The sequence below is a fragment of the Aegilops tauschii genome, chromosome 6 (assembly GCF_002575655.3).
Source record: "Aegilops tauschii subsp. strangulata cultivar AL8/78 chromosome 6, Aet v6.0, whole genome shotgun sequence".
In the NCBI taxonomy this organism is placed as follows: Eukaryota; Viridiplantae; Streptophyta; class Magnoliopsida; order Poales; family Poaceae; genus Aegilops; species Aegilops tauschii.
The window spans coordinates 44,978,590-45,002,972 of NC_053040.3; the positions used below are offsets into that span (position 1 = coordinate 44,978,590).

General features: G+C 44.4%; 3 protein-coding genes and 1 non-coding gene across 5 annotated transcripts; 2 read left to right on the forward strand and 2 right to left on the reverse strand.

Moving 5' to 3' along the window:
• Window positions 1-669: 669 nt before the first annotated feature.
• LOC109763399 (probable glucuronokinase 2) lies at window positions 670-6,333 on the forward strand. The gene is made up of 12 exons (XM_020322243.4): window positions 670-1,049; window positions 1,269-1,418; window positions 1,622-1,810; window positions 1,902-2,018; window positions 2,108-2,268; window positions 2,385-2,623; window positions 4,156-4,204; window positions 4,562-4,688; window positions 4,765-4,835; window positions 4,921-4,993; window positions 5,719-5,841; window positions 6,029-6,333. The coding sequence occupies exons 1-11, from the start codon at window positions 837-839 to the stop codon at window positions 5,830-5,832; spliced, it is 1,503 nt and encodes a 500-aa protein (XP_020177832.1). The 5' UTR covers window positions 670-836; the 3' UTR covers window positions 5,833-5,841; window positions 6,029-6,333.
• A 415-nt stretch (window positions 6,334-6,748) lies between these two features.
• LOC109763409 (uncharacterized) lies at window positions 6,749-8,934 on the reverse strand. 2 transcript variants are annotated; one of them, XM_020322253.3, is made up of 8 exons: window positions 8,756-8,934; window positions 8,300-8,404; window positions 7,910-7,996; window positions 7,758-7,808; window positions 7,572-7,665; window positions 7,397-7,481; window positions 7,146-7,309; window positions 6,749-7,051 (listed from the first exon to the last, which is right to left on the reverse strand). In XM_020322253.3, exons 1-7 carry the CDS (start codon window positions 8,903-8,905, stop codon window positions 7,153-7,155), a joined length of 729 nt encoding a protein of 242 aa, XP_020177842.1. In that variant the 5' UTR covers window positions 8,906-8,934; the 3' UTR covers window positions 6,749-7,051; window positions 7,146-7,152. The 2 variants fall into 2 exon arrangements, with proteins under 2 accessions (XP_020177842.1, XP_020177843.1); XM_020322254.3 differs by having other exon boundaries at window positions 6,878-7,042.
• Window positions 8,935-9,011: 77 nt separating this feature from the next.
• Window positions 9,012-9,084, forward strand: TRNAA-AGC (transfer RNA alanine (anticodon AGC)). Its single transcript has one exon. It is a non-coding gene; the product is annotated as a tRNA-Ala (tRNA).
• A 3,931-nt stretch (window positions 9,085-13,015) lies between these two features.
• On the reverse strand, window positions 13,016-24,050 carry LOC109763403 (phospholipase D delta). Its single transcript, XM_020322249.3, has 3 exons — window positions 22,922-24,050; window positions 20,984-21,100; window positions 13,016-14,726 (listed from the first exon to the last, which is right to left on the reverse strand). Exons 1-3 carry the CDS (start codon window positions 23,909-23,911, stop codon window positions 13,224-13,226), a joined length of 2,610 nt encoding a protein of 869 aa, XP_020177838.1. The 5' UTR covers window positions 23,912-24,050; the 3' UTR covers window positions 13,016-13,223.
• Between the last annotated feature and the right edge of the window lie 333 nt (window positions 24,051-24,383).

Consider the following 24,383-nt stretch of genomic DNA (forward strand, 5'->3'; position numbering starts at 1 on the left):
GTGCGGCGGTAGCTTCCGAAAAGGAAAAGCGGTGGCGTGTGACCACGGACCAACCTCAACCTCGGCAAAATCGACAAATTTGACCTCTGTATGAAATCAAATCACAGAATGAACTGTCCGTGAAACTATTTCACGCGGCTGACCTTTTTGTGTGACGCCCGACATGAAGGCGTCACACTATACTGTGCAACGCCTCACAGATAGGCGCTACACGCCTGGCCAGCGTCGCACCCGTGTGATCCGAAAATTACTAAGTTAGTGTGCAGCGCCTGAGAGTTAGGCGCCACACTATACAGTGTAGCGCCTAGCTTCTAGGCGTTGCACTAGTGGTTGCTTCATTTTGTAGTGCAACCACTAGTGCAGCGCCTGAGAGCTAGGCGCCACACTATACAGTGCAGCGCCTAGCTCTTAGGCTCTGCACAATGACTTAGCAATTTTTAGGCAGTCTGGGGTGCAACGCTGTCCAGGCGTGTAGCGCCTATATGTGAGGCGTTGCACAGTGTAGTGTGGCGTCTTCGTGTCGGGCGTCACACAAAAAGGTCAGCCGCGTGAAATAATTTCACGGACAGTTCATTCTGTGATTTGATTTCGTCCTCGGGTCAAATTTGTCAAATTTGCCCTCAACCTCAGCCTACAGTACTCCTGTGGCAGCCTGCCAGAATCCAGCGGACGAGGGTAACAACGCCTGTGTCCAAAACGGAAACGAGTGACCACGACTGGGCCCGTCTGCTTAGCTGACGTTGTTATCCGGCCATTATTAATCAGTCCACCCCCTGCCATCCCGGCCGGATCATCGTCATCGTCATCGGCGGCGGCGGCGGCGAGCGGCGTCCGTGATGGTGGTGGTGACGGAGAAGGAGGAGATGGAGCGCAGGGCCTACGCGCGCGTGGGCCTCCTCGGCAACCCCAGCGACGTGTACGGCGGCCGCGCCGTCTCCTTCGCCGTCGCGGGGCTCTGGGCCACCGTCCGCCTCCGCCCCTCCGACCAGCTCCTCGTCCAGCCCCACCCGCGCCACGACCTCGTCGCCTTCCCCTCCCTACACGCCCTGGTAAGCACCGCCCTCCCTCCCCCATCCCTCGCAATGGATAGATACATCAACGCCGGTGCATGAACGGACAGATCTAGCAACACCCAAATTAATCCATCCATTGCGCCGCGGCGCCGATTATTAGGAACATAGTGGCACCACCAATCTCTGTTCTTCCAGATTAATCTCCATCGATTTGTCAGATCGACCAATCTCTCAGTTCTACCGACCCGTGTGCAGGTGGAGCGCCTGGACGGCGGCGGGTACTACGGCGGCGTGCGGCTGCTGCTGGCGATCTGCAGGATCTTCCACAACCACTGCAAGCAGAACGGAATCGCCCTGGAGGACAAGAACTTCACACTGTCGTACGACACCAACATTCCTCGCCAGGTTCCCCCAGATTCCCCAAAGATGCATACTTTTGTAATGCTAGCCATCAGGTCCCCACCCTTCCTTAGATTCCCCCAAATATTCACAATGGCCTAGCATGTTTTTTTCTTTTTCATCAGACCTGTAGTGCTGGCCTAGCCCATCGTTATTCAGAGTTGTTGTGAGCTGTGACTGATGGCTCTGTTTGTTTACTCTGCCGACAGGCCGGGCTCTCGGGCTCCAGCGCCATCGTCTGCGCCGCGCTGAGCTGCCTCCTGGATTTCTACGGCGTCAGGGACAAGATCAGGGTCGAGGTCAGGCCCAACCTCATCCTCAATGCCGAGAAGGAGCTCGGGATCGTCGCCGGGCTTCAGGACCGCGTCGCGCAGGTCTACGGCGGCCTTGTTTACATGGTATAATGTGTGGCAGCTATATATGCAACCATGTTCACCTTCACCTGTTGTTCTGTTTTGCTGAATCTTTCAGTTATGTTTTGCTTCTCAGGATTTTAGCCAGGAGCATATGGATAAATTGGGCCATGGAGTGTACACGCCGCTGGACGTTGATCTGCTCCCCCCTTTGTATCTCATCTACGCCGAGAACCCGAGTGACTCTGGCAAGGTTTGTTCAACCTGAATTCAAATTCCACTACTTTTTTGGCTTGAACAATCTTTCTGATGTCCACATTTGAACCTTGTCTAACTGATTAGGTCCACAGCAGCGTCAGGCAAAGGTGGCTTGACGGAGACGAGTTCATAATATCATCCATGAAAGAAGTCGCGCAGCTAGCGTATGATGGCCACAATGCGTTGTTGCAGAAGAATTATAGTGAGCTCGCCAGGCTTATGAACAAGAACTTTGATCTGCGGAGGTGAGACCAATGCCGACGAGTCTTTGAAAACAGCCTTGTTAGACCCATGTTGTATATGTATGTTTATCTTTGCAGCAGTACAAGCTAGTTAAATGGCTGTGCACGATTGGTTGCAGGAAAATGTTTGGGGACGATGCGCTCGGCGAGTTGAACATAAAGATGGTCGAGGTAGCGAGGAGCATCGGCGCCGCATCGAAGTTCACGGGAAGCGGTGGCGCGGTGGTCGCGATGTGCCCGGACGGTGACGCTCAAGCAGAGCTCCTGAAGACGGCGTGCCAGGAGGCCGGTTTCGTGGTGGAGCAGATTGAAGTCGCCCCGTCGGCGCTGACAAAGGAGGAGCTGGCAAGCTTATCAAGTCACCAGTAGCCAAAAGGATCTCATATATTCAAATATACGCCCTCCCTCCCGAATTAGTCGTCTTAGATTCGTCTAGATACGTATGCATCAGACACGTTTTAGTGTCGGGTACATTTGTATCTAGACAAATCTAAAACAACATATTTGGGACGGAGGTAATTGATAAGAGCATAGCAAGCATGCAATTTGTTGTCACCACAGGAGTTCACTTTTTCCTTATTCGTTCGAGTCATCACAGGATCACAGGAGTTTTTCATGTTGTTTCATACTTTTTGTGTGTGTGGGGTGTAAGTGTAACACTGATGTATCATCATGCTGATGCATGCAAAATAAAAGGTTCTTTTTCTCACCGATGATCTCATTGTCAGTTGATCAGAACCAATCGATCTTGTTCCTCCATTGCTGGAGGTGGAAACCCTCCCTCCGGCTTCAGCTCAGCTCTGCTTAATGCTCCCACCGGCAGCAAGCCACGGTCGCCGGAGAAGAACCCATTTTTTTAGGTGTCGCCGGAGACTAACCGAGGCGGCCTCGTTCATTTCGCTGGAGGCCCGGCCCATGCGAGCGGCCCAGCCCACGAGTCGCTCAGACGAACGCCCGGCGCACAAACCAAAGCCCACCACGCTCCTCCCACTCCAGCGTCTTCCCACGCGCGCACAAACCGCGCCGCCGCCCGCCACCGGACGCCATCTCCCCCCACCTCCACCCAGCGGCCGCCGGACGGAGGAGCAGGCAGCTAGCGGCTCGGATGGCGGGAGAAAACGCGGCGGCATGCGCACCCGAGGTCGACGGGCACGCGCCGCGGGACGCCGCCTCGTTCGACGAGGAGACGCGGGCCCTCATCGCGCCCGACGCCGGGAGCCTCCCGGCGGCCCCGCCCTCCGCCGTCGAGGCCAACTTCGCGCGCTACTTCGCCGCCGGTAAAAGAAAGACCCCGCCTTTGCTACGCCCTCTTTACTGTTGTACCTAGAAGATTTTCAGCTTAGAGCTCTGTTCTATTGGATACAGTACTACTCTAGTCTTCTACTACTAGGTAGCATTCGATCTCTGGAGTGGAACCTCGCTGCTATTAGACTCCCACTTCTGAAGTGGAGCTTGCTTTTTTAATTTGGCGACGGAAGTTCTAGTCTTTCTGTACTGCTTATTGACTGAAATGATTGTTTAAGCATATGTTGAACTATTGGGTATGAACTGGTTACATGGTTTGCACGGTTGTTATGAGAACATCAGCTACTTACAGTCGAATAGCACAATTTTCAACCAGAGAATGCATTCAATCTCCACCTGCATGATGTGCCTTTTGTTTTCTTTCTTTCTTGAAAATATCTAAAGAAAATCCAAACGTATTTTATGTCTCTGTGTGCACTCTGCATTCTGGTGCTGTAATTTTAGTTAACAGAGTATTGCAATGACCTAGTATTATACTCCCTCTGTCCCATAAAATTTTGTTTAAGTTCTTATATTATGAAGTTGAACTTAATTCGTGAACTCTACTTTCAGTCGTCCAATTCATTTCTTCTCCTTTCTTGGCAGATTATCTCAATCCAGGACATGACCAGTACGTGTACCGCCATCCAAACGGGTAAGCTTATTTTATTTTATTTCATTTGAGAACTTAAACAGTACGCTTTCAACAGGTCCAAATTGGCTTTCTCATGATCACCGGCAATAAATGGTCTTCCGGTGAACATATTCACTAGTTTTATCTGAAACTGGGTTATTTCTAGGCAGTAGAAAAAAGTTGCTCAATGTATGCATAAATAATATCAATGCAGTGATCTTTGTCTTGGACAGATGCATTGTTTAATGTTGCTTACTTATTTCTAATGCAACTCTAGTGGACACATGCCAATAATTCTTTTTTTGCTTAGCGACTTGACGTTGGTGATTAGGAAGGAAATTTATTCTCTTTGGTTTCTTATGTTCCTTAAAACTTTAGGTTGTGCGTGGTTGGTTTAGCTACAGCCCATGTTGCACTGAAAGAGGAAGGGGGAATAACTGCCATTGACTTCAATGTTGGGAAGACAGATCGCAGTGAGATAAAAGTCACAGGGAAACGCAAAAGGGTAATTGGAGTTGACGTATGTTCTTTGTTTAGTTGATTAATTAGCAGAATCATTTGATGTGTGCTTCCGATTACAGAATGCACAACATTTGCAAGAAAATTCAGCATTATGTAAAGTCTGCACAAAGGATAAAACTTTTGTGGTGAGGTTGGTCCGCTAGATCTCGCAATTGATTATGCCCAGTGTCATTGTATTTTTACACTGAAGTGTTGTCTACGTTCAATTTCCCTAGGTGTTGCGTGAAAGGGCAGCTTTTGGAGATTAATGATAGATTGATGAAGCAACCCGATCTGCTTAATACCTCTGTAAGTACCTCTATCAGAAGGACACTTTTGATGCTTTGCTATTAGTGTGGCTTGTCGTTGTCGGTGGCATATTGTAGCAATGGTGACGCCTACATGCATAAAGTGAACCACCTATATTTTCTAGTTGGCTGGTACCGCTACCGATTGTCTCTTACTGAAGATAGTTTTCTGGTCCAGCCTTTATGATCCATGCGTATCCGAGAGATGTTTAAGTTGGTTTTTCTTTGTAAACTCACTGTTGGTGTTGTTCCCAAGTGAGTACTGAGTAGCACCGAAACATGAGTGCAACCTTGAGAGGAATATCTTGTCGAATTTCAGTTTAACATGTTTCTAGTAAAAAAATCAGTTTAACATGGATAAGCTTGCAGTTTTGTAATGTTGTATATTATTTCCATTACCTCTGTTGAAGCATTTCATGTTTTGTCCAGAAGTGCGTGACGAAACCTTGCCTGTGAAGAGAGTCTGGATTCAAGCAACATTTTGATTGTGCCCATTTGTTTGCTTTGTTTACTATATTACTTTTTTCTGAAACATGGAAAGAGACTTGATTTTTCATTAGTTAAGGAGAAATTTGATTTAGAACGTAAGATGCAAAAGGCGTACTCTCCACAATGATTTAACCCAAATGCTTCACCCATTCAATTTCTCGAATTTTCGCTCCTTGACTTCTGCGACGATATTTATCATATTCTGACCGGTATATGGTTTTTCCTTTTCATTTGTAGGCCGACAGAGAAGGATACATAGCAATCTTCATGCAGAAACCAGGTGACTGGCTCAAAGTTAAGGATAAATTTCTTAGCTTTGAGGACTACAAAAACTTGAGAGGAATCTGCTGACACCAAAAGGTAGTCAGGGATAATGTTACACCCTTTAGCTTTCAAAGACAGCGATGAACTTGGGCGAGCATATTTCCGGACTTTGACTTGATGCGTGCTTATCAATTCATTGAAATGCTCATAACAAACACTGTTTTCTTACATCGTTTTTTGTCGCATGCACATGCACATCTCATTCTTTTTTTTATTTGTGCAGAGGAATTCATGCCGGCCAATTGTGTATTAATTTTACAATTCAGAGCTGAAGCTCAGGTCTCATCGGCTATTGGCCTGATCCTCGCACAGATGCCATCTATTTTATTTAGAATTTGAGAGCCAACTCCAGATAAATTCACCTTTACTGGCGTGATATTGAAGTCTCTTGTAGTGGCCACAGTTAGGGAGCCTGTTCCCTTTTTCTGACAATTTAGTAGAAGCATTATTCTGATACTTTCAAACTTAATAGTCTACTCAACTGTAGAGCAAGCTTTGGAACCGTAATCATTTGAAGTTCATAGAGAACTTATGTGCTTCACTCCTTTACTGTATAACTTGATTGTTTCCCCACAGAACAATGATTGAGAAATGTATGCTAGTTTGATACAAATACTGAATGAGGTTTACTTAATCTTTTTCTGTCGGGAATTGGGAGGCGGACCAGTTCATTAGCTTATCTTTGCAACAAAATAAAGAAGTTCATTCGCTTATAATTCTACCTGGTTTCTGACTACCTTTCTTCTTCCCTTCTGTTCTCCTAAATGTTTCTTCTACACATGCTATGAAATCACAATACTTCCAAAGACAACTGCCAGCACATTTTCTATGGTCTATCAAAACAAAAGCTCCTCCAGATTTAAGCACACAAGGTTCACATTAGATTAGTGTACTATTTGAGAGGAACAACCCTGAAACACTCGATGAAAGTGGATTCATGAACTTAAACAAGGCAATGCTTCAACCGATGAATGTACATGCAATGCACATCTGTGATTATGATCAGTTGGACCGACACAAAGATTGTGTTTTTGCTTGTCAAAGCTATTGCTTGGTTCCATTAATGACGAAATCCGAACAAACAAGAATGTTTCCCTTCAAATAAATAAATACTTTCAGATGGAAGTTCTTGTGGATGATCTCATGAGCTTCTGGAGTTACCTAATGTACAGTCATATGCAGTGAAGTCCCAAACGTTCCATTGTCATGTCCTGTTGGCTGTGCTGTCAGCCAACTCCTGTAAAGGCTGGAACACATGAAAGAAGGGAACCATCCTGAATACCAGATGCAGCATTTTCTATCTAATAATCAGTAACATGAAGCTAATGTACTCCAATTACCCGAAGATCATTTAGGTTTTCCCTTCTCAAGTGTGATCTCAACAAGCTGAATATTTCCCTGTAGTGAATCAGCCTTGCAAGAAGGAAGGAAAGAGAAGCCGTCCAGAAGCTTCAAACATTTCAAACCCCACTTCACCATCAAAAATTCAATCAAGTGGTGACCACTGCACAAAAGAATCGAGCCGATATGTTAGGGGAGTAACTCCCAGCAGTTTTATTAAGTGGAGAAGGCTTGAGGAATTTCTTGGAACCTGCGATTGTGGTATGTGGTGATGAACACTGCCCCAGGAGAATTTTCCAGGAGGAAGGTAACCGTCGCGAAGAGATCATCAAACTCTTACCAAAATAGATGCAGCGGCATGTTACTTACGTGTCTCAGCCAAAGTGACAAGAATGCAAGCCAAGAGGAGTAGATAAGTAGCTTACTTGCTGAATCATAAAGCACATCGGCTCCGAGAATAATATCAGGGTGCAAATCAAAAACAGGTTCATCCCAATCTCCCCAAGTAAGTCCTAATACCTGCATGGTTAAGTATGACTTACTACTTGCAAAAAGTAGAGCTGCTTTCGAAGGATGCAGCCTGTAACAAATAACTTCAGATCAAAGCTTACCGTACAGTTCGCGTTATTGAGACTGCATATTTGCTGTATATTGTCCAGTACCTACTCATTGCCAACAAAAGCGGAAAGCTATAAGTATTGAGTCATCAACAAGTAATATTGAAAACTAAAAGAAGGTCTAGCCGGGATGGGGTTGAGCTAACTTCTGTATTATGCGCAATGTCTGTCAGCGTAACATGTGCTCCAACCTTTGCAGCTACTAAACCCGGTAGCGAGGTTCCCGCACCAAGCTGTAAGCCATAGACGCGAATCAGAAAAGGATAAAAATAATCAAGAACGACAACACTAACATTACAATAAATCCTTTTATTGTAGAACAAAAAACAAGAACGGCACTCGTAATGCCGAGAAATTTCAGTTTGCAGAATGGAAAAATAGCTGTTCCATCCAAACAACCAAAAAGAAAGTCACGACAAAGCAGTGTGAATTGCACCGACAGAGAGAATAAGGACTTTTTCAAAGCTCAAGCATGGAGAAGTGCTGTATGTTAAGCACTGGAACTTGTTCCGTAGAGAGTTAAGCATGATTAATACCTCGACAACTCTGGAGCGGGAGAACCGTGGCCTCTGCTGCCACACGTATTCCGCGAGGATGACGCTGCATGGCCAGACGAACATCCCGTAATCCTCTTCTATATTCTGCACACCGGTTGAGAAGCACGCAGCTTGTCAAGGCAATCAGATTGAACAAAGATAGCACTAGCGCTGGAAGACATCCGTGCACTACTGCACTAGTCCTGGACTCCTGTCCAGGTGGCAGCAGCATTTCGCCGAAAGGCTGAGCTGCATCCACGGAATCCGTCCTCTTCCCCACTGCCGTCGTTCGTATATGTGAACGAGTTGCCAGGAAGCGTCAGATCGGCACAGAGAGCGAGTGTCGTGGCGGGACGCCGGACGCGAGTGCTGCCTCTTGGCTGTCCAGCGATCAAGCGCCGCCGGTGAAGCGGGTGTGAGAGAGAGTGGGCGGGGTACGAGGTGAGACGCACGAACCTCGACGATGTCGACGCGGAGGTCGTGGTCGCGCTCGGACGAGGAGCCGCCGAAGTAGTGGTGCGAGACCGTGGTCATGCGCGGTGGCGGAGCGCGGCCGGGCTCCTCCTCCGCCTCCGACGAGGACGCAGAAGCGGAAGCGGAGCCCATTGCGTGTTATGCAGGCGGGAAAACGTTGGCCATTTGTCGGGTAAAAATAGGACGTGCGCGCGCTGGCATCGTAGATAAAAGTTATGAGTTGCTAGGACAGCACAACGGGGATGTAGCTCAGATGGTAGAGCGCTCGCTTAGCATGCGAGAGGTATGGGGATCGATACCCCACTTCTCCAATTCCTTTTTGGTGGAGGGAGGCGAAGGTGTTATTCTTTTTATGGATGAGGTGTTAAGTTACTCCCTCCGTCCCATAATATAAGAGCGTTTGTGTATTTTATCACGCGTCGAGCTAGACGTTGCTCTTGAGCCTTCATAGGTGCTCCACCAGATCCTGCTACAGTTGTTGATGCACCTGTGGGTCTCGGATCTCCTGACACATATTGAGGAAAGCAGTCCAGGTTGCCGGTAGCTGGTGATCAACTTGGGCACTGTCACCACTGCCCTGCATCCTCATAGCTGTCGTACACTTCCGGATTGAGGTGAATCCAAGTGTGCCGGTGCAATCCTTCTTGCACTTAAAGTGGTTGTCGAACTCCCGAATGGAATTCACAATCCCGAGGAAAAACTTTCGGCTCATCCGATAACGGCGCTGAAATACTTTGTCACCATGCAGTAGAGCGTCGGCGAAGTAGTCGGAGTAGAGCAAGTGCCGAGCCACCTCGCCGTGGCTTTGCATTGCTCGCGAGCAGGCCGGTCAGGGCGGCGAGGACCATGAGATGCTCTTCGTTCTGGACGTCGGCATCAGCTTCCTCCTCCATTCTTGGGTTGAATACTCTACCCTTAAAAAACTATTGTGATCCCCTATACTTGTGAGTTATCCATTCTCTTTTTTCCTATAGTTGCTAAACGCTTTGTAAGTGAACAGTAGTTTAAAAAATCAGATCATAATAAATTGCTACAAATCCCATTTTCCTTAATTTGTGTGAACATAGTGTTAGAGCTGAAAGGGTTAGTAGGAAGGCTACATGAGATGATCGGGAAACTTGTTGGTGGAGCCTAGGACCCTGTCGTCGATGTCGGGGAAGAACTCGTGCCCCGTCAGCGGCCACACGTTGCCGTCATCTTTCACCTCCACCGGATACCTCATCATGTGGGGAGAATATCATACGGAAAACAATATTCAATGAAAACTTCATGGAACCTATATTTTAAAGTTTTGGAAAAAACTGAAAAAGGGGGATGTTAAGAGGGTAATGTTTTATTGCCACACAAAATTTCAAGTTGAAACACGTTACGAAATGTGAGCTATGAAAAAGACAAATTCAGTCATGAATAGTGACATTACTGTTCGGCACTATTCAACGCTGATTTTGTCATTTTCACAGCTCACATCTTGTAATGTGTTTCAACTTGAAATTTTGTGTGGCAATAAAACATCATGCTCTTAACATCCCGTATTTTTTTCAGATTTTTTTGAAACTTCAAAACATCTTCTTCGCGTGGTTTCCACCGGTTTCCACCGGATGTTGGTGTCCGTATGATATTCTCCCCTCCTCTACCACCTCCCCCTCGTCTGTGTACCTCTCCCAGTTCTCCCGTGCCACCTAGTTCACCAGCCTCATGCACTCCGGCGACTCCGGCGCCTTCGGCACCTCAGCCAGCCCGTCCAGGTGTTCCTCCCACCGCGACATCTTTTACTGGTGCACCTGCTCTTAATTTCTAACAGGTTATCTACAGGGCTACGACTTCAATATGTATGCGATCATCACTCAAAATGTGGATGTGTGGGCGTTTATGAGCTCTGGGTGCACCTGACTGGAAACGAATGCACATGTTTTATTCAAATGGTTTGGCTGGTGAACCACGCGTAGATTATGTGATGAGCTATGTAATCTCGGATCCGGCCGGTCGTGTGCTCGTGTTTAATTTTCATTTATTTATTATTTTACTGCCTGGTACTCTGTGACTTGTACTTGATTCATGTTTTAATAAAATACTACTTGATTCATGTTTTAATAAAATAACTGTGAATCCTTGGATGCAGAGGTGGGGTACTCCTCTTTTTGAAGAAAAATATGTTTATTTTTCTGGATGTTTTCTCAAACTTACAAACTACACGAAATGGGCACACCACTTTAAGGAAAACCCGCACATCAATAGCTTGCCCGTTCTAACATGTTGTATAGGCTCATGTGCTGCAATTGACAAGTTAAACACACATATTCCTATACTAGTTTAAGGGACTGAAGTCTTTTCATGCAATTTCAATTATTTGCACTACTAGCCCCCTAATTGGCACATTCTAGCATATTCTGCTTATACGCCATTGTGCACAAAAGTTCAAGATAAAAAAATGGCCACTAGAGATTTCTTTGTGAAGGAGCAAGCTACACAATAATCTAGATGGTGTCTATTGAATAGTCTAGGCGGTGCATGGTTATTCGTAGATAGAAGGTGTTTGACTTTAGAGTTAGCTTTCTATTTAATATCTCATCTAAGCTCTTGAGAGTTGCTACTATTGGAACTATGAACTCATACCTCTTTCTCACCAGCAAACATAATTTTAGATGCATTTTTACTCTCTTTTGAAATTTAGTTTTTTTATTTCAACCGAAGATAGAATAACAACATATATATTAAAATTTATCTACTTCTAAGACAAACAAACAAATAGTCTAAGATATTAGGATCTAGGTATTATAAGATGCCAAAATGAACCATAGCACAACAACTATAATTCATCAGAGGGCAAAAAAATTAATAAACGAAAACAATCTAAATGTGTTAAAATATAAACAACAGAAGTAGCTTTTGTTGTCAGATATTACTTATATTTCAAACATATTTGATATAGCAAGAATCAAAATAAATAATAAAAGTATATATCTTAATCCTTATCGAGAATATTATTTAATAGATTTTTTTAGTGTAATAGAAAATTTTACTCATTAAATTGGTAAAATGATGGATGGAGCGAAAGCCATGGAAACCTAGCAAGACCGATCCCGTTCAAGGGATCGAGCGAGGAGACAGGGAATCGAGTCCGGCCCAAGCGTTCTCTCGGGCGACAGGTTGGCCTGCAGGATGGCAGTTTGGCTGTAATTTCGAGCTGAAACAGGCATAGTCTCCTAAACTCCAAATGTTTTGTTTTGAGGGATCACCAGAATCGACCCAAAATAATAATTTTCACTTGCGGGTGATTGTGGTTTGATTCTCATGATCCGACATAATCAAATCGAGTTCTTTAGCATTTCTAATTCTCCATAATCGGGCGAAAAGAACTGCTCCTGAATCTCTCATCATATTTGTTCATTTCGGTAATACGTAAACAATGTGTTTGTTTTTTGTTTTAATTATGCAACTACAATGTATACAAATTAGTTTATCTAATTTTAAATGAATTTTTTCAAACATATAGCTCGAATAAATATATCATCAAGGTTCCATGAACAATTAATGTGCTAAAAATGAAGGTATTGGAAATGACACAAAGCTAAAATCAGGATGATGAAAAATGTATGAAGTTTTTCGATGCATTTGGTGTGATAAGATTATACGGGGCTTGTGTACTTAATGGATTTAATTTTTTACCTTTTACCTAAATTTTGATCAATGTCCGAAGAAACCATAAGATAATTATTAATAAATCACACAAACCGAAAAACATTACAAACGAAAATATGGTATCTTAGCTTGCCTTTTGCTTGGCCATGCCGACTTTGCTTCTAGGCTAGCGATGTGAGAGTACACAAATCACAGACGATTGTTTGAAAAACTTACTCGTGTGTCTTCACCACTAGTTTGCATCATTCCTCCCTAATAAAATAGCAAATAAAAAACACAACATAAGAATAGGCCTACATGTTTTCTTCTTCATTCACATGTCTAGTGATGTATATGAGCCTCAAATTCTAGATATTGAGCTCTTCCACTAAGGCGAGGGGCATGCACTCCTTGTGTATTTTGTCATGCTATACCCAAACTTCAATTCATAATTTTATTCACACGGGCATTTATCAATAAATTGTCAATGTTCTCGTCCGTGCTATTTAGACTCAGTTGCTGAATTGTGATGTCTTGTGCTTTGTTTTATGAGATAATATCATGTGAAAACCAAGTTTTAATGAAAACTTTGTGAAAGTTTTAAGAATTCTAAAAATATATACATTATGTTAAGAGAGTGATGTTATATTACGAGCTATGATAAAAACAAATTCAGCAACGAATAGCGGGTTTCTTGTCCAGCACTATTCAATGCTGATTTGCTTTTCTTTTTTTACACCTCATTTATCCCCACAATAAATTGCTACAAATCCCTTTTTTTCCCTTAATTTGTGTACACATAATGTTAGAGCTCAAATGGTCAGTAGGAAGGCTACATAGTGAGATGATCGGGGAACTTGTTGGTGGAGCCGAGGACCCTGGCGCCGACGTCGGGGAAGAACTCGTGCCCCGTCAGCGGCCACACGCTGCCGTCGTCGTCCACCTCCACCGGATACCTCATCAGGTGCCCCTGCATCTTCTCTACCACCTCCCCCTCGTCCGCGTACCTCTCCCAGTTCTCCCGGGCCACCTGGTTCACCAGCCTCACGCACTCTGGCGACTCCGGCGCCTTCAGCACCTCAGCCAGCCCGCCCAGGTGTTCCTCCCACAGCGACATCCTGTACCGGTGCACCTGCCCGCGCGGCCGCCGGCCGGTGTGGTGCGGCTGGTGCGCGCCGACGGCAATCTCGGTGTCGCGGGAGCCAGAGAGGGAGCGCTGGTTGACGTTCGCGGAGCCGAGGAGCACGTACTCGTCGTCCACGACCATCCCCTTGGAGTGCACGTACACCATGAACCGCCCGTGCCTCCGCGCCAGCGCCGCCGGGCTCGCCCCTGTCTCCGCCGCCCGTCCGTACAGATCCGCCGGTGCCTGTTCGCGGTTGCCGAGGCAGTAGAAGTTGAGATAGTCCTGCGGGTGCGCTCTGCCGCCGTCCCCGGCCTCCACGATCGCCGACGCGACGACCTCGTACATCGCCTGCATCGTCTTCCCCTGCCAGAAGAGGGCCTCCTGCGCCGGCGCCGACCCAGGCGGCCCCTCCGCCGCCGGCCACATCGGCAGCACCACGTACGCCGCGAAGTCCTCGCCGGCCCTGATCTTGCTCGCCGCCTTCAGCGCAATCTCCATCGGCACCAGGTTGCCGGCGCCCGGGTGCCGGAACGGCGTCGGCCACGCGTACGATGACCCCAGGAAGCGCTCGGTCTCGAGGTACACGAACCGGTCGGCGGCGCGGATCGCCGCCACGTACGCCGCGTGGATGCTCTGCTCCACCGCCAGGCTCTTGTCGCAGAGCAGGTGCCGCGCCTCCATCTCCTCCGTCTCCCAGGAGCGCGGGAACCCCTTCACCGACCCGGCGTCCACCGACCGGAACACCTGCGCGTGCCAGCACCGGGGATCATCCTCCGGCAGGACGCGCAGGGCGTCGTCCCCGCCGTCGGCGACGACCGGGCTGAGGATCCAGGGGATGCGCTGGAGCTTGAGCAGGGCATCGTCCTTCCCGTGCTTGGACGCCTTCAAGTGCTTGGCCGTCGCTCTCCGCCACCGCTGCTCGAAGTTCTTGAGGACGTCGTACGCGGCGGCGCCGTCGAGGCGGCAGTGCATGTCGTGCCACGGCAGACGGGGCCCGTTCTCCGCGGCGGCGTGGCCGAGCGTGGGGTTGTGGATGTCGGCCCGGAAGACGGTGTCGAGGTCTCCGAAGAGCCGGTGGGCCGGCGTGTCGTAGCGTCCGGCAGCAAGGTCAAGGCCGCCCAGGAAGGCCGTGATCCGGCGGGTGGCCTCGGACGCCGGCGTGTCGACGAGGATGCACTTCTGGTTGTGCGCGTACGGCGTGCCCACCACCTGCACGCTGGACAGGCATCCCACTGATCAGCTCATGCATCTAGTTCCAAATTTGGACCTCTTGGTAAGTCTCAAGTCATTTTTTGCAAGCCTTTAGATTTTCATCCAATGGTAGGCAACTCAAACTTGATTAACACAATGGAAACTCATAGTTTTGTTATATTTACCCTAATGGAAAACACTAATACGAAAGTTGCGTATACGACACTAAACTTTCATTTGTCCAGTGTAAGATATAGGTGAAAAGAACGTTGACTGAGATTGGGAAAGAAAAAAGCAATATCCTCAGATTAGGATAAGATCGTAATAGAGAGAGCAATCAAGTAGCTCACGAATTGGCTAGGCTAGCTAAGTTTTCTCCTTCTGGTTGTTGGATGGATACTGCCCCTAGTGCGGTTATTCCCTTTCCTGTAAGCGATGCCACTATTTAGTTCACACGTTTAGTGATGTATACAAGCCTCAAATTCTAGATATTGAGTTCTTCCGCTAAGGTTTTCCTTGTGTTGAAGAATTTTCATATTGCATCTTTAGTATTCATATTGATACTAGGAATTTCAACATCGTATTCAAGAGGGGCATGTGCACTCCTTATGTATTTTGTCATGCTATATCCAAACTTCAATTCATAGTTTAATTCACACGGGCATTTATCAATAAATTGTCAATGTTATCTTCTGTGCTATTTAGACTGAGTTGCTGAATTGTGATGTCTTGTGCTTTGTTTATGAGAGAATATCTTGTGAAAACCAAGTTTCAGTGAGAACTTTGTGGAAACCACGTTTGAAAGTTTTAAAAATTCTAAAAAAATTATGTTAAAAGAGTGATGTTATATTGACATGTGAAATTTCAAGTTCAAACACAAAACGATTTAAAAGCTATGATAAAAACAAATTCAACAACGAATAGAGACGTTTCTTATTCGACACTATTCAATACTGATTTTTTGGCACCTCATTAACGAATTTGTGTTTCAACTTGGAAGTTCACGTGCTAATAGAACACCACACTGTTAACATGTCGTATTTTCTATTAGATTTTCTCAAAACTTCAAAACATATTTTTGCACGTGGTTTCCATCAGTTTCCACCAAAGCTTAGTTTTCACATGATATTATCTTGTTTTATAACCTCATGTAGAAAAATAGGTCAGATATAAACAGAAAAACAAAACAAATACAAAAGGGCAAAAATCTAGTAACGCAAACAGGGTTATCATAAATAATGACAACTCAACCTTGCCTTAAATGCTCGCTAAAGCATACAAAGACCGATGTAATAGTGCACAGATTTTCTGGTCCAAATTCCTTTTTGTGTGTGGGAACTTTTGGTTCCAATAAGCCCTAAACCTGTGTTTTAACACTCGGCTTATGTATAGATACTAGGCGACGTGTGTTTTTCCTGTAGTGCAATCCAAATGCAAGATATTCAAATAATTATCCTATCAAGGTTTGATAACATTAGAAACATATATGATATAACAAAAATCAAAATTAGATCATTAATGAAAATTTATCTTAATACTTATTAGGAATATTATTTAATTGATTTTGTTAAGCGTAGTAGAAAATTTTAGTCATTGAATTGGCAAAATGATGGAGGGAGCGAAAGCCATGGAACCCTAGCGAGACCGATCCAGTTCGAGTTGATCGAGTTTGGAGACTGGGATGCGAGGCCGGCCCAAGCGTTCTCTCGGGCAGCTGGTTGGCCCATGGAGGGCATTTTGGCTGTAATTTCAAGTTGAAACAAGGGTAGGCTTTTAAAATCCAAATGTTTTCTTTTGAGGATCTTCAGAATCAACCAAAAACAATACTTTTAAGTTGCACTAGTGATTGTGGTTTGATTCTCATGATTCTACATAATCAAATCGAGTTCGTTGGGGCTTCTGATTATCCAGACCTTGATTCTCCATAATCGGGTGGACTATGGAACCAACAACCTGATAGAGTGCTTCAATAGCTAGATTAAGCAACACAAGACTTTGAACTTGGACGACTTAATGGCAAGCTTAGGCAAATGATTATGATCATGTTGAATCGAAGGAGAAAAGTAGCAAAAAAAGTTAGTTGGTTTAATTTTGCCACACATAATTAATAAGTTGAATGCAAACAGTAGAGAGTTTAAACATGGAGGTGGTAGAAAGCTCGGAAGAAGTTGCTGAAGTTACTCAGTTGGGAGGCAGCGGGTTTAGGTTTGTGGTCAACTTGTATGGCACCACATGTTCTTGCATACAATGGCAAATTGTCGGTCTTCCTTGCAAACATGCTCTAGCATTCATCACATCACTTGTCAATGCACATATACAGAATTATGTAGACTCGGATTACTCCATCGATATGTTTATAGTAGCTTATGGCCAACTAATCCTGCTATGCGTGTGACAAGATTCGGTGACCTGAATATAACCATGGATTCTTCATGCATCCACTCACGTTAAAAGCCGTAGTTGGTCAGCCCCAAATAGAGAGACATAAAGGTTGTGGTGAGAAAAAGAGGAAAAGTGGCCAACACTTATGCCCTATCTGTAAGGAATACAGACACCATTGGGAAAAGTGCAAGAAGGGGAATAAAGATGACATTGGTGCTATGATAGAGTTGTGCTAATCAACTATGTGTTCTACATTCTTATTGCATGTTAACTACTTTCTTGCATTACCGCTTAGTGGGAAAAATATTAGTACTACATGTTAACTAGTTTCTTGAGGTAATAAACTATGCGTGTTAACTAATTTTTTATTGGTCGTGTGGAGAACCACCAAAGAAAAGGAGAAACACTAGCAGATCAACCGAGTTGTCAATTGTACCAAGAGGTGATGAAGCACCTGCAAACGCTATGTATTTTCCACGAAGTTTAGAAATTCTACACCTATGCTTGTTCCAAATGAAAATTGAGTTTTATTTGTACCAAATCAAAACTGAGTTCGCTTTGTATGTATTCATCTAATCAATAGGCAAAGCTTGGAAACTACAACCAAGAAAAAGAGAAAACATAGACAAACTTTGGAAACTACAAATAAGAAAAATAGAGAAGGGACTAAAAGGTGACCTGTGCTACATTGATCTAGCGCACCATTCATGTTGCATACAACTTAGCACCGCCAGCAAGTATACCAAATTTGTTTGAAAACTGGTTAGGGGGTATTCATCATAAGCTGAAGGGCCAAATTTGTGTGGGAGCTTGTGTCATTCTTTGTGTAATATGGAAGAATGATTGTGTTCTTAACCGGTCAACTACTCTTAATTTCTAACGGGTTATCTACATGGCTACGACTTCAATCCGTATGTGATCATCACTCAACATGTGGACGCATGGGCATTGACGGGCCCTGGGTGTAGCCGTCTAGAAATTCGACCGGTTTCACTAGCAAACCACCTGTAGATTATGTGGATGAGCTATGTCATCTCAAATTCGTGCGGTTGTACAGTCGTGTTCTATTTTTATTTTTTATTTTTACTATCTGGTACTCGGTAACTTGAACTTAATTCATGTTTAATAAAATAATCGTGTGCATCCTTGGATGCAGAAACCGGGGTACTCCCATTTTTGAAGAAAAATATGTTTATCTTCCTGGACGTTTTCTCAAACTCAAAAACTACATGAAAGGGGCACACCACTTAAGGAAAAACTGCACATCGAGAGCTTTCCCATTTAAGCATGTTGTATAGGCTCATGTGCTGCAATTGACAAGTTAAACGCATATATATTCCCTCTAGTTTAAGGGACTGAAGTCTTTTCATGCAATTTCAGTTATTTGCACCACTAGTCTGCTAATTGTCATATTCTAGCATATTCAACATGTTGAAATGGACTGAAGTCTTTTCATGTAATTTCAACATGTTGTATAAGCTCATGTGCTGCAATTGACAAGTCAAACACATATATATTCCTTCTAGTTTAAGGGACCACAGTCTTTTCATGCAATTTCAATTATTTGCACCACTAGTCTGCTAATTGTCATATTGTAGCATATTCTGCTTATACTCCATCGTGCACAAAAGTTTGAGAGAAAAAATGACCACTAGATATTTCTAGGTGAAGGAGCATGATACATAATAATCTAGGTGGTGTCTACTGAATAGTCTAGGTGGTGCACGCTTATGGGCTCTGGGTGCAGCCGATTGGAAATGGTTTCGCATGTTTTATTCAACCATTTTCGTTGGGGAACCACATGTAGATTATGTGGATGAGCTATGTAATCTCGGATTCGGGTGGTTGTGTGATCGTGTTTTAGTTTTATTTATTTATTTTACTGTCTGGTACTCGGTGACTTCAACTTGATTCATGTTTAATAAAATAATTGTGTGCATCCTTCGATGCAGAGGCCGGGGTACTCCCCTTTCCGAAGAAAAATATGTTTATCTTTCTAGATGTTTTCTCAAACTCAAAAACTACACGAAAGGGGCACACCACCTATGGAAAAGAGTAAAATACACTAGAGATTCTAAAAGTATTCCGAGTGTGTCAAGTAGGTCCTAAAAGTTTGAAATCGTTCACCGCGGGTCCTATATGCGTATTTTACCCGTGGTTTTTAGGACCTAGTTGACACACTTACAATACTTTTAGGACCTGCGGTGAACGACTTACACACATTTAGGACCTTTAGTTAACGATTTGAAACTTTTAGGACCTACTTGATACACTTGATTACTTTTAGGACCTCTAGCGTATTTTACTCTAAGGAAAACCTGCACATCGATGGCTTTCCCATTTTAACATGTTGTATAGGCTCATGTGCTGCAATTGACAAGTTAAACGCATATATATTCCTTCTAGTTTAAGGGACTTGAGTCTTTTCATGCAATTTCAATTATTTGCACCACTAGTTGTCATATTCTAGCATATTCTTCTTATACACCATCATGCACAAAAGTTTGAGAGAGAAAATTGCTACTAGAGATTTCTTGGTGAAGGAGGAAGATACATCATAATCTAGGTGGTGTCTACTAAATAGTCTAGGTGGTGCATGGTATTGGTAGATAGAAGGTGTTTTATTTTATAATTTTCTTTCTATTTAATATCATCAAAGCTCTTGAGAGTTGCTACTATTGGAACTATGAACCCATGGCTCTTTCTCACCATCGAAAATAATTTTAGACGCACTTTTACTCTCTTTTGATTTTTTTTATTTCAACGGAAGGTAGTTAACAACATATATTTTAAAATTTATTTACTTCTAAGACAAACAAATAAACAATCTAAGATATTCGAAGTTAGATATTATCAAATGCCAAAATGAACCATAGCAAAACCACTATAATTCATCAAAGGGCAAAAAAATTAATATGTGAAGACAATCTAAATGTGTTAAAATATAAACAAGAGAAGTAACCTTTTGTTGTGATATATTACTTAAATTTAATGGAAACATATTTGATATAACAAGAAACAAAATTAGATCATTAATGAAATTTTATATTAATACTTATCAGGAATATTATTTAATTGATTTTGTTAAATGTAATAAAAAATTTAGTCGTTAAATTGGTAAAATGATGGACAGAGCAAAAGACATGGAACCCTAGCGAGACTAATCACGTTCTAGGGGATCAAGCAAGGAGACAGGGATGCGAGGTCGGACCAAGCGTTCTCTCGAGCGGCGGCTAGTTGGCCCGTGGGAGGGCATTTTGACTATAATTTCAAGCTGAAACAGGGGTAGACTCCTAAAATCCAAATGTTTTCTTTTGAGGATCGCCAGAATCGACCCAAAACAATGCTTTTTCAGTTGCACTGGTAATTGTGGTTTGATTCTCACGATTCTACATAATCAAATCAAGTTATTTGGGGCTTTCGATTCTCCAGACCTATATTCTCCATAATTGGGTGAAAAGAATTGGCCCTGAATCTTTCATCATATTTGTTCATTTTTTCGGTAATACGCAAACCATGTGTTTTTTTGTTCTAATTATAAAACCGCAATGTATACAAATTAGTTTATCTTGTTTTAAATGTATTTTTTTCAAACATATAGCTTGAATCAACATATACATCAAGTCTTCACGACAATTAATGTCCTAAAAATAAAGGTAGTGCAAATGACACAAAGATCATATGAGGATGATGAAAAATGTATGAAATTTTTTGAGGCAGTTGGTGTGATAAGATTATAGGGACTTGTGAACTTAAAGGATTCAATTTTGCACATTTAACCTAAATTTTGATCAATGTCCAAAGAAACCATCAAGTAGTTAATAATAAATCACAAATCACACAAATAGAAAAAGTATTACAAACATAAGAGAAAATATGGTATCTTAGCTTGCCTTTTGCTTGGCCATGTCGACTTTGCTTCTAGGATAGCGATGCGAGAGTACACAAATCACAGACGACTGTTTGAAAAACTTCTTCGTTTCTTCGCCACTAGTTTGCATCATTCCTCCCTAATAAAATAGCAAATAAAAAACACAACATAAGAATACACATATATGTTTTATTCTTCATTCACACGTTTAGTGATGTATACAAGCCTCAAATTCTAGATATTGAGTTCTTCCGCTAAGGTTTTCCTTGTGTTGAAGAATTTTCATATTGCATCTTTAGTATTCATATTGATACTAGGAATTTCAACATCATATTCAAGAGGGGCATGTGCACTCCTTATGTATTTTGTCATGCTATATCCAAACTGCAATTCATAGTTTAATTCACACGGGCATTTATCAATAAATTGTCAATGTTATCTTCTGTGCTATTTAGACTGAGTTGCTGAATTGTGATGTCTTGTGCTTTGTTTATGAGAGAATATCTTGTGAAAACCAAGTTTCAGTGAGAACTTTGTGGAAACCACGTTTGAAAGTTTTAAAAATTCTAAAAAAATTATGTTAAAAGAGTGATGTTATATTGACATGTGAAATTTCAAGTTCAAACACAAAACGATTTAAAAGCTATGATAAAAACAAATTCAACAACGAATAGAGACGTTTCTTATTCGGCACTATTCAATACTGATTTTTTGGCACCTCATTAACGAATTTGTGTTTCAACTTGGAAGTTCACGTGCTAATAGAACACCACACTGTTAACATGTCATATTTTCTATTAGATTTTCTCAAAACTTCAAAACATATTTTTGCACGTGGTTTCCATCAGTTTCCACCAAAGCTTAGTTTTCACATGATATTATCTTGTTTTATAACCTCATGTAGAAAAATAGGGCAGATATAAACAGAAAAACAAAACAAATACAAAAGGGCAAAAATCTAGTAACGCAAACAGGGTTATCATAAATAATGACAACTCAACCTTGCCTTAAATGCTCGCTAAAGCATACAAAGACCGATGTAATAGTGCACAGATTTTCTGGTCCAAATTCCTTTTTGTGTGTGGGAACTTTTGGTTCCAATAAGCCCTAAACCTGTGTTTTAACACTCGGCTTATGTATAGATACTAGGCGACGTGTGTTTTTCCTGTAGTGCAATCCAAATGCGAGATATTCAAATAATTATCCTATCAAGGTTTGATAACATTTGCCAAAAGTTTGAATTTGGCCCCAATTCATTTCTAATTGAGATAACCTGACCGAACTACAAATATGTTGGTACATACTGAAATCGCTGAAATTTGCTAAATTTTGACGAAATTCCATTGGAATCGACAGTTACGCACATATAGCTCGCAGTCTGATCTTACCGTGTTTAGGAAAAAGCTCGGGTGCGGGGGGGGGGGGGGGGGGGGGGGTGTCGTGGTGGTCAAGCGGCGACAACGGCTCGTTCTGACCAAAGTACTGGTCGGTTGGTGGTCACGAAATCTCAATGTATTTTTTTATATATTTAAGATGCTTTGTACTTCCGTTGAACTTTAACGAAAGATAAGATCTTTTTCGCAAAAAATAGACCGAGGTAGTAGTGCACCGATTTTCTGGTTCAAAAGCCTTTTTTGTGTGTGGCAACCTCTGGTTCCAATCGATATGCGAGATGTTCCATTGGTTTTATCCAATCATGTATTTTGGACCTAAAATAATTACACGTGTAGGAATCCTATCAAGGTTTGAGAAAAATCGACAAAAGTTTGAATTATGCTTGAATTTTCTTTTGAGAGGTGAATTATGCTTGAATTTGGTCCCAATTCATTTCCCACTAAGATAACCCGCCGGAACTGCAGATATGTTGGCACGTACTGAAATCTCTGAAATTTGCTAAATTTTGACGAAATTCCATTGGAATCGACAATTACGCACAAACAGAGTTGCAGTCTGATCTTACCGTGTTTAAGAAGAAGCTGGGGTGCAGGGGAGTGTCATGGTGGTCGGAGACGAGGAGGCAGACGCGCACGCCCTCCTGCGACTTGTACTTGAGCAGATCCCCCAGCGCCATCTTCTCCACCTCCACGCCGGCCAGCGCCCTCACCTCCGCCGCCTTCTCCGCCATCTCCGGCGACATCTCCTCCCGCAGCAGCCTCACCCTAGCGCCCACCGCCCACCCCGCCACGTACACCAGCTTCTGCGCCCCCAGCACCGCCATGCACACGTCCTCCCAGCACCGCCCGCGCTCGTACGAGCACGGCGCCCCCACCGCCACGTGCGCGTCCTGGTACAGCTTCAGCTCGCACCCACGCCGCGCCGGGAAGTACGCCGGCACGCCACCGAAGCGGTGGCGCCGCCGGGAGGGCGACGACGATGCGGGGGTGAAGGTGAGGGAGACGCGGATGGCGGAGTTGGGTTTGGGCGGGCCGCGGCCGTCGGGGCGGAGCAGCGGGAGCCAGGCATCCACGATGGGCTTGCCGTCGAGGAGGGTTGCGGCCGGGAGGGTGGCGAAGCCGATGAGGTCGGAGCCGAAGGGGTCGGAGTCCCTGACCTGGAGGACGAGGCGGGAGGCCTCGTGCGCGAGGGGGATGCGTATGCGCGCCGACCAGTCCGGGGCCTCGGAGTTGCGGACGACGTAGGTGCGCGCGAGCGTGGTGTCCGGGCCGTCCGGCCCCGACACCGCGACGACGGCGTAGGGGTCGGAGGTAGGGACGATGCTGTGGCGGCCGCGAGGCTTTTGGCGGCGGCGGCGGCGGCGGCGGAGGGGGCTGTCGGCGTCGGTATCGGCGTCGACGTTGCGGCTGGGGAGGCGGCGGGGCCGGATGCAGAGCCGGCGGAGGATGGTGGAGAGGACGTCCATGTTGGGGAGGCCGCACGCCTCGTGGATGGTCAGGTCGAGGTCGCCGTGGAGGAGCTCGACCCGCTCGCCGTCGTCGGCCATGGACGGCATGGCCGGCCGGTCCGTCGGCGTGCGTTTGCGCGCGCGCGTCCGATCTCCGGGCCGTGCCGTTACGCTCCCGCCACCTTTATGAGCCAAATAGCAGGCGTTACGCGACACTGAGAGGTGGGGCCAAAGGAGGAAACAGCGTGGACCTGAGAGGTCAAGTGGGCCCTAGCACGCATGTGTGGAGAGGATGCGATTCTTGGCTTGGCTCGAGGTTGATCCTTGTGCTGCTCGTCTACTCAACGTCCCGCTCCTTTTCCTTTTCCGTCAAGCCAACCAAATTAGGGTGATGTGTATATGCATGATACAAATATAGTACTCCCTCCCATTAGTATTACTTGTCTAAGATTTGTCTAAATACATTTGTATGTCACTATCTTGACAAATCTAAGACAAGAAGTATGTAACATACTTCATGAAAAAGCATTTACATCTGGACCTTTGACGTGGGAGTAATGTTTCTTTTGTCTTCGGTTTT

Coding starts and splice junctions, on each gene's coding strand:
- LOC109763399 (XM_020322243.4), top strand. CDS start 837: ATGGTGGTGGTGACGGAGAAGGAGGAGATGGAGCGCAGGGCCTACGCG. Junction 1,050..1,268: donor TCCCCTCCCTACACGCCCTG/GTAAGCACCGCC, acceptor ACCCGTGTGCAG/GTGGAGCGCCTGGACGGCGG. Junction 4,836..4,920: donor GATAAAACTTTTGTGGTGAG/GTTGGTCCGCTA, acceptor CAATTTCCCTAG/GTGTTGCGTGAAAGGGCAGC.
- LOC109763409 (XM_020322253.3), bottom strand. CDS start 8,905: ATGGGCTCCGCTTCCGCTTCTGCGTCCTCGTCGGAGGCGGAGGAGGAG. Junction 7,997..8,299: donor CCCGCTCCAGAGTTGTCGAG/GTATTAATCATG, acceptor TATGGCTTACAG/CTTGGTGCGGGAACCTCGCT. Junction 7,482..7,571: donor TGTGCTTTATGATTCAGCAA/GTAAGCTACTTA, acceptor TATTTTGGTAAG/AGTTTGATGATCTCTTCGCG.
- LOC109763403 (XM_020322249.3), bottom strand. CDS start 23,911: ATGCCGTCCATGGCCGACGACGGCGAGCGGGTCGAGCTCCTCCACGGC. Junction 21,101..22,921: donor CCAGCTTCTTCTTAAACACG/GTAAGATCAGAC, acceptor CTATTTTATTAG/GGAGGAATGATGCAAACTAG. Junction 14,727..20,983: donor TCGACATGGCCAAGCAAAAG/GCAAGCTAAGAT, acceptor TCCAGCGTGCAG/GTGGTGGGCACGCCGTACGC.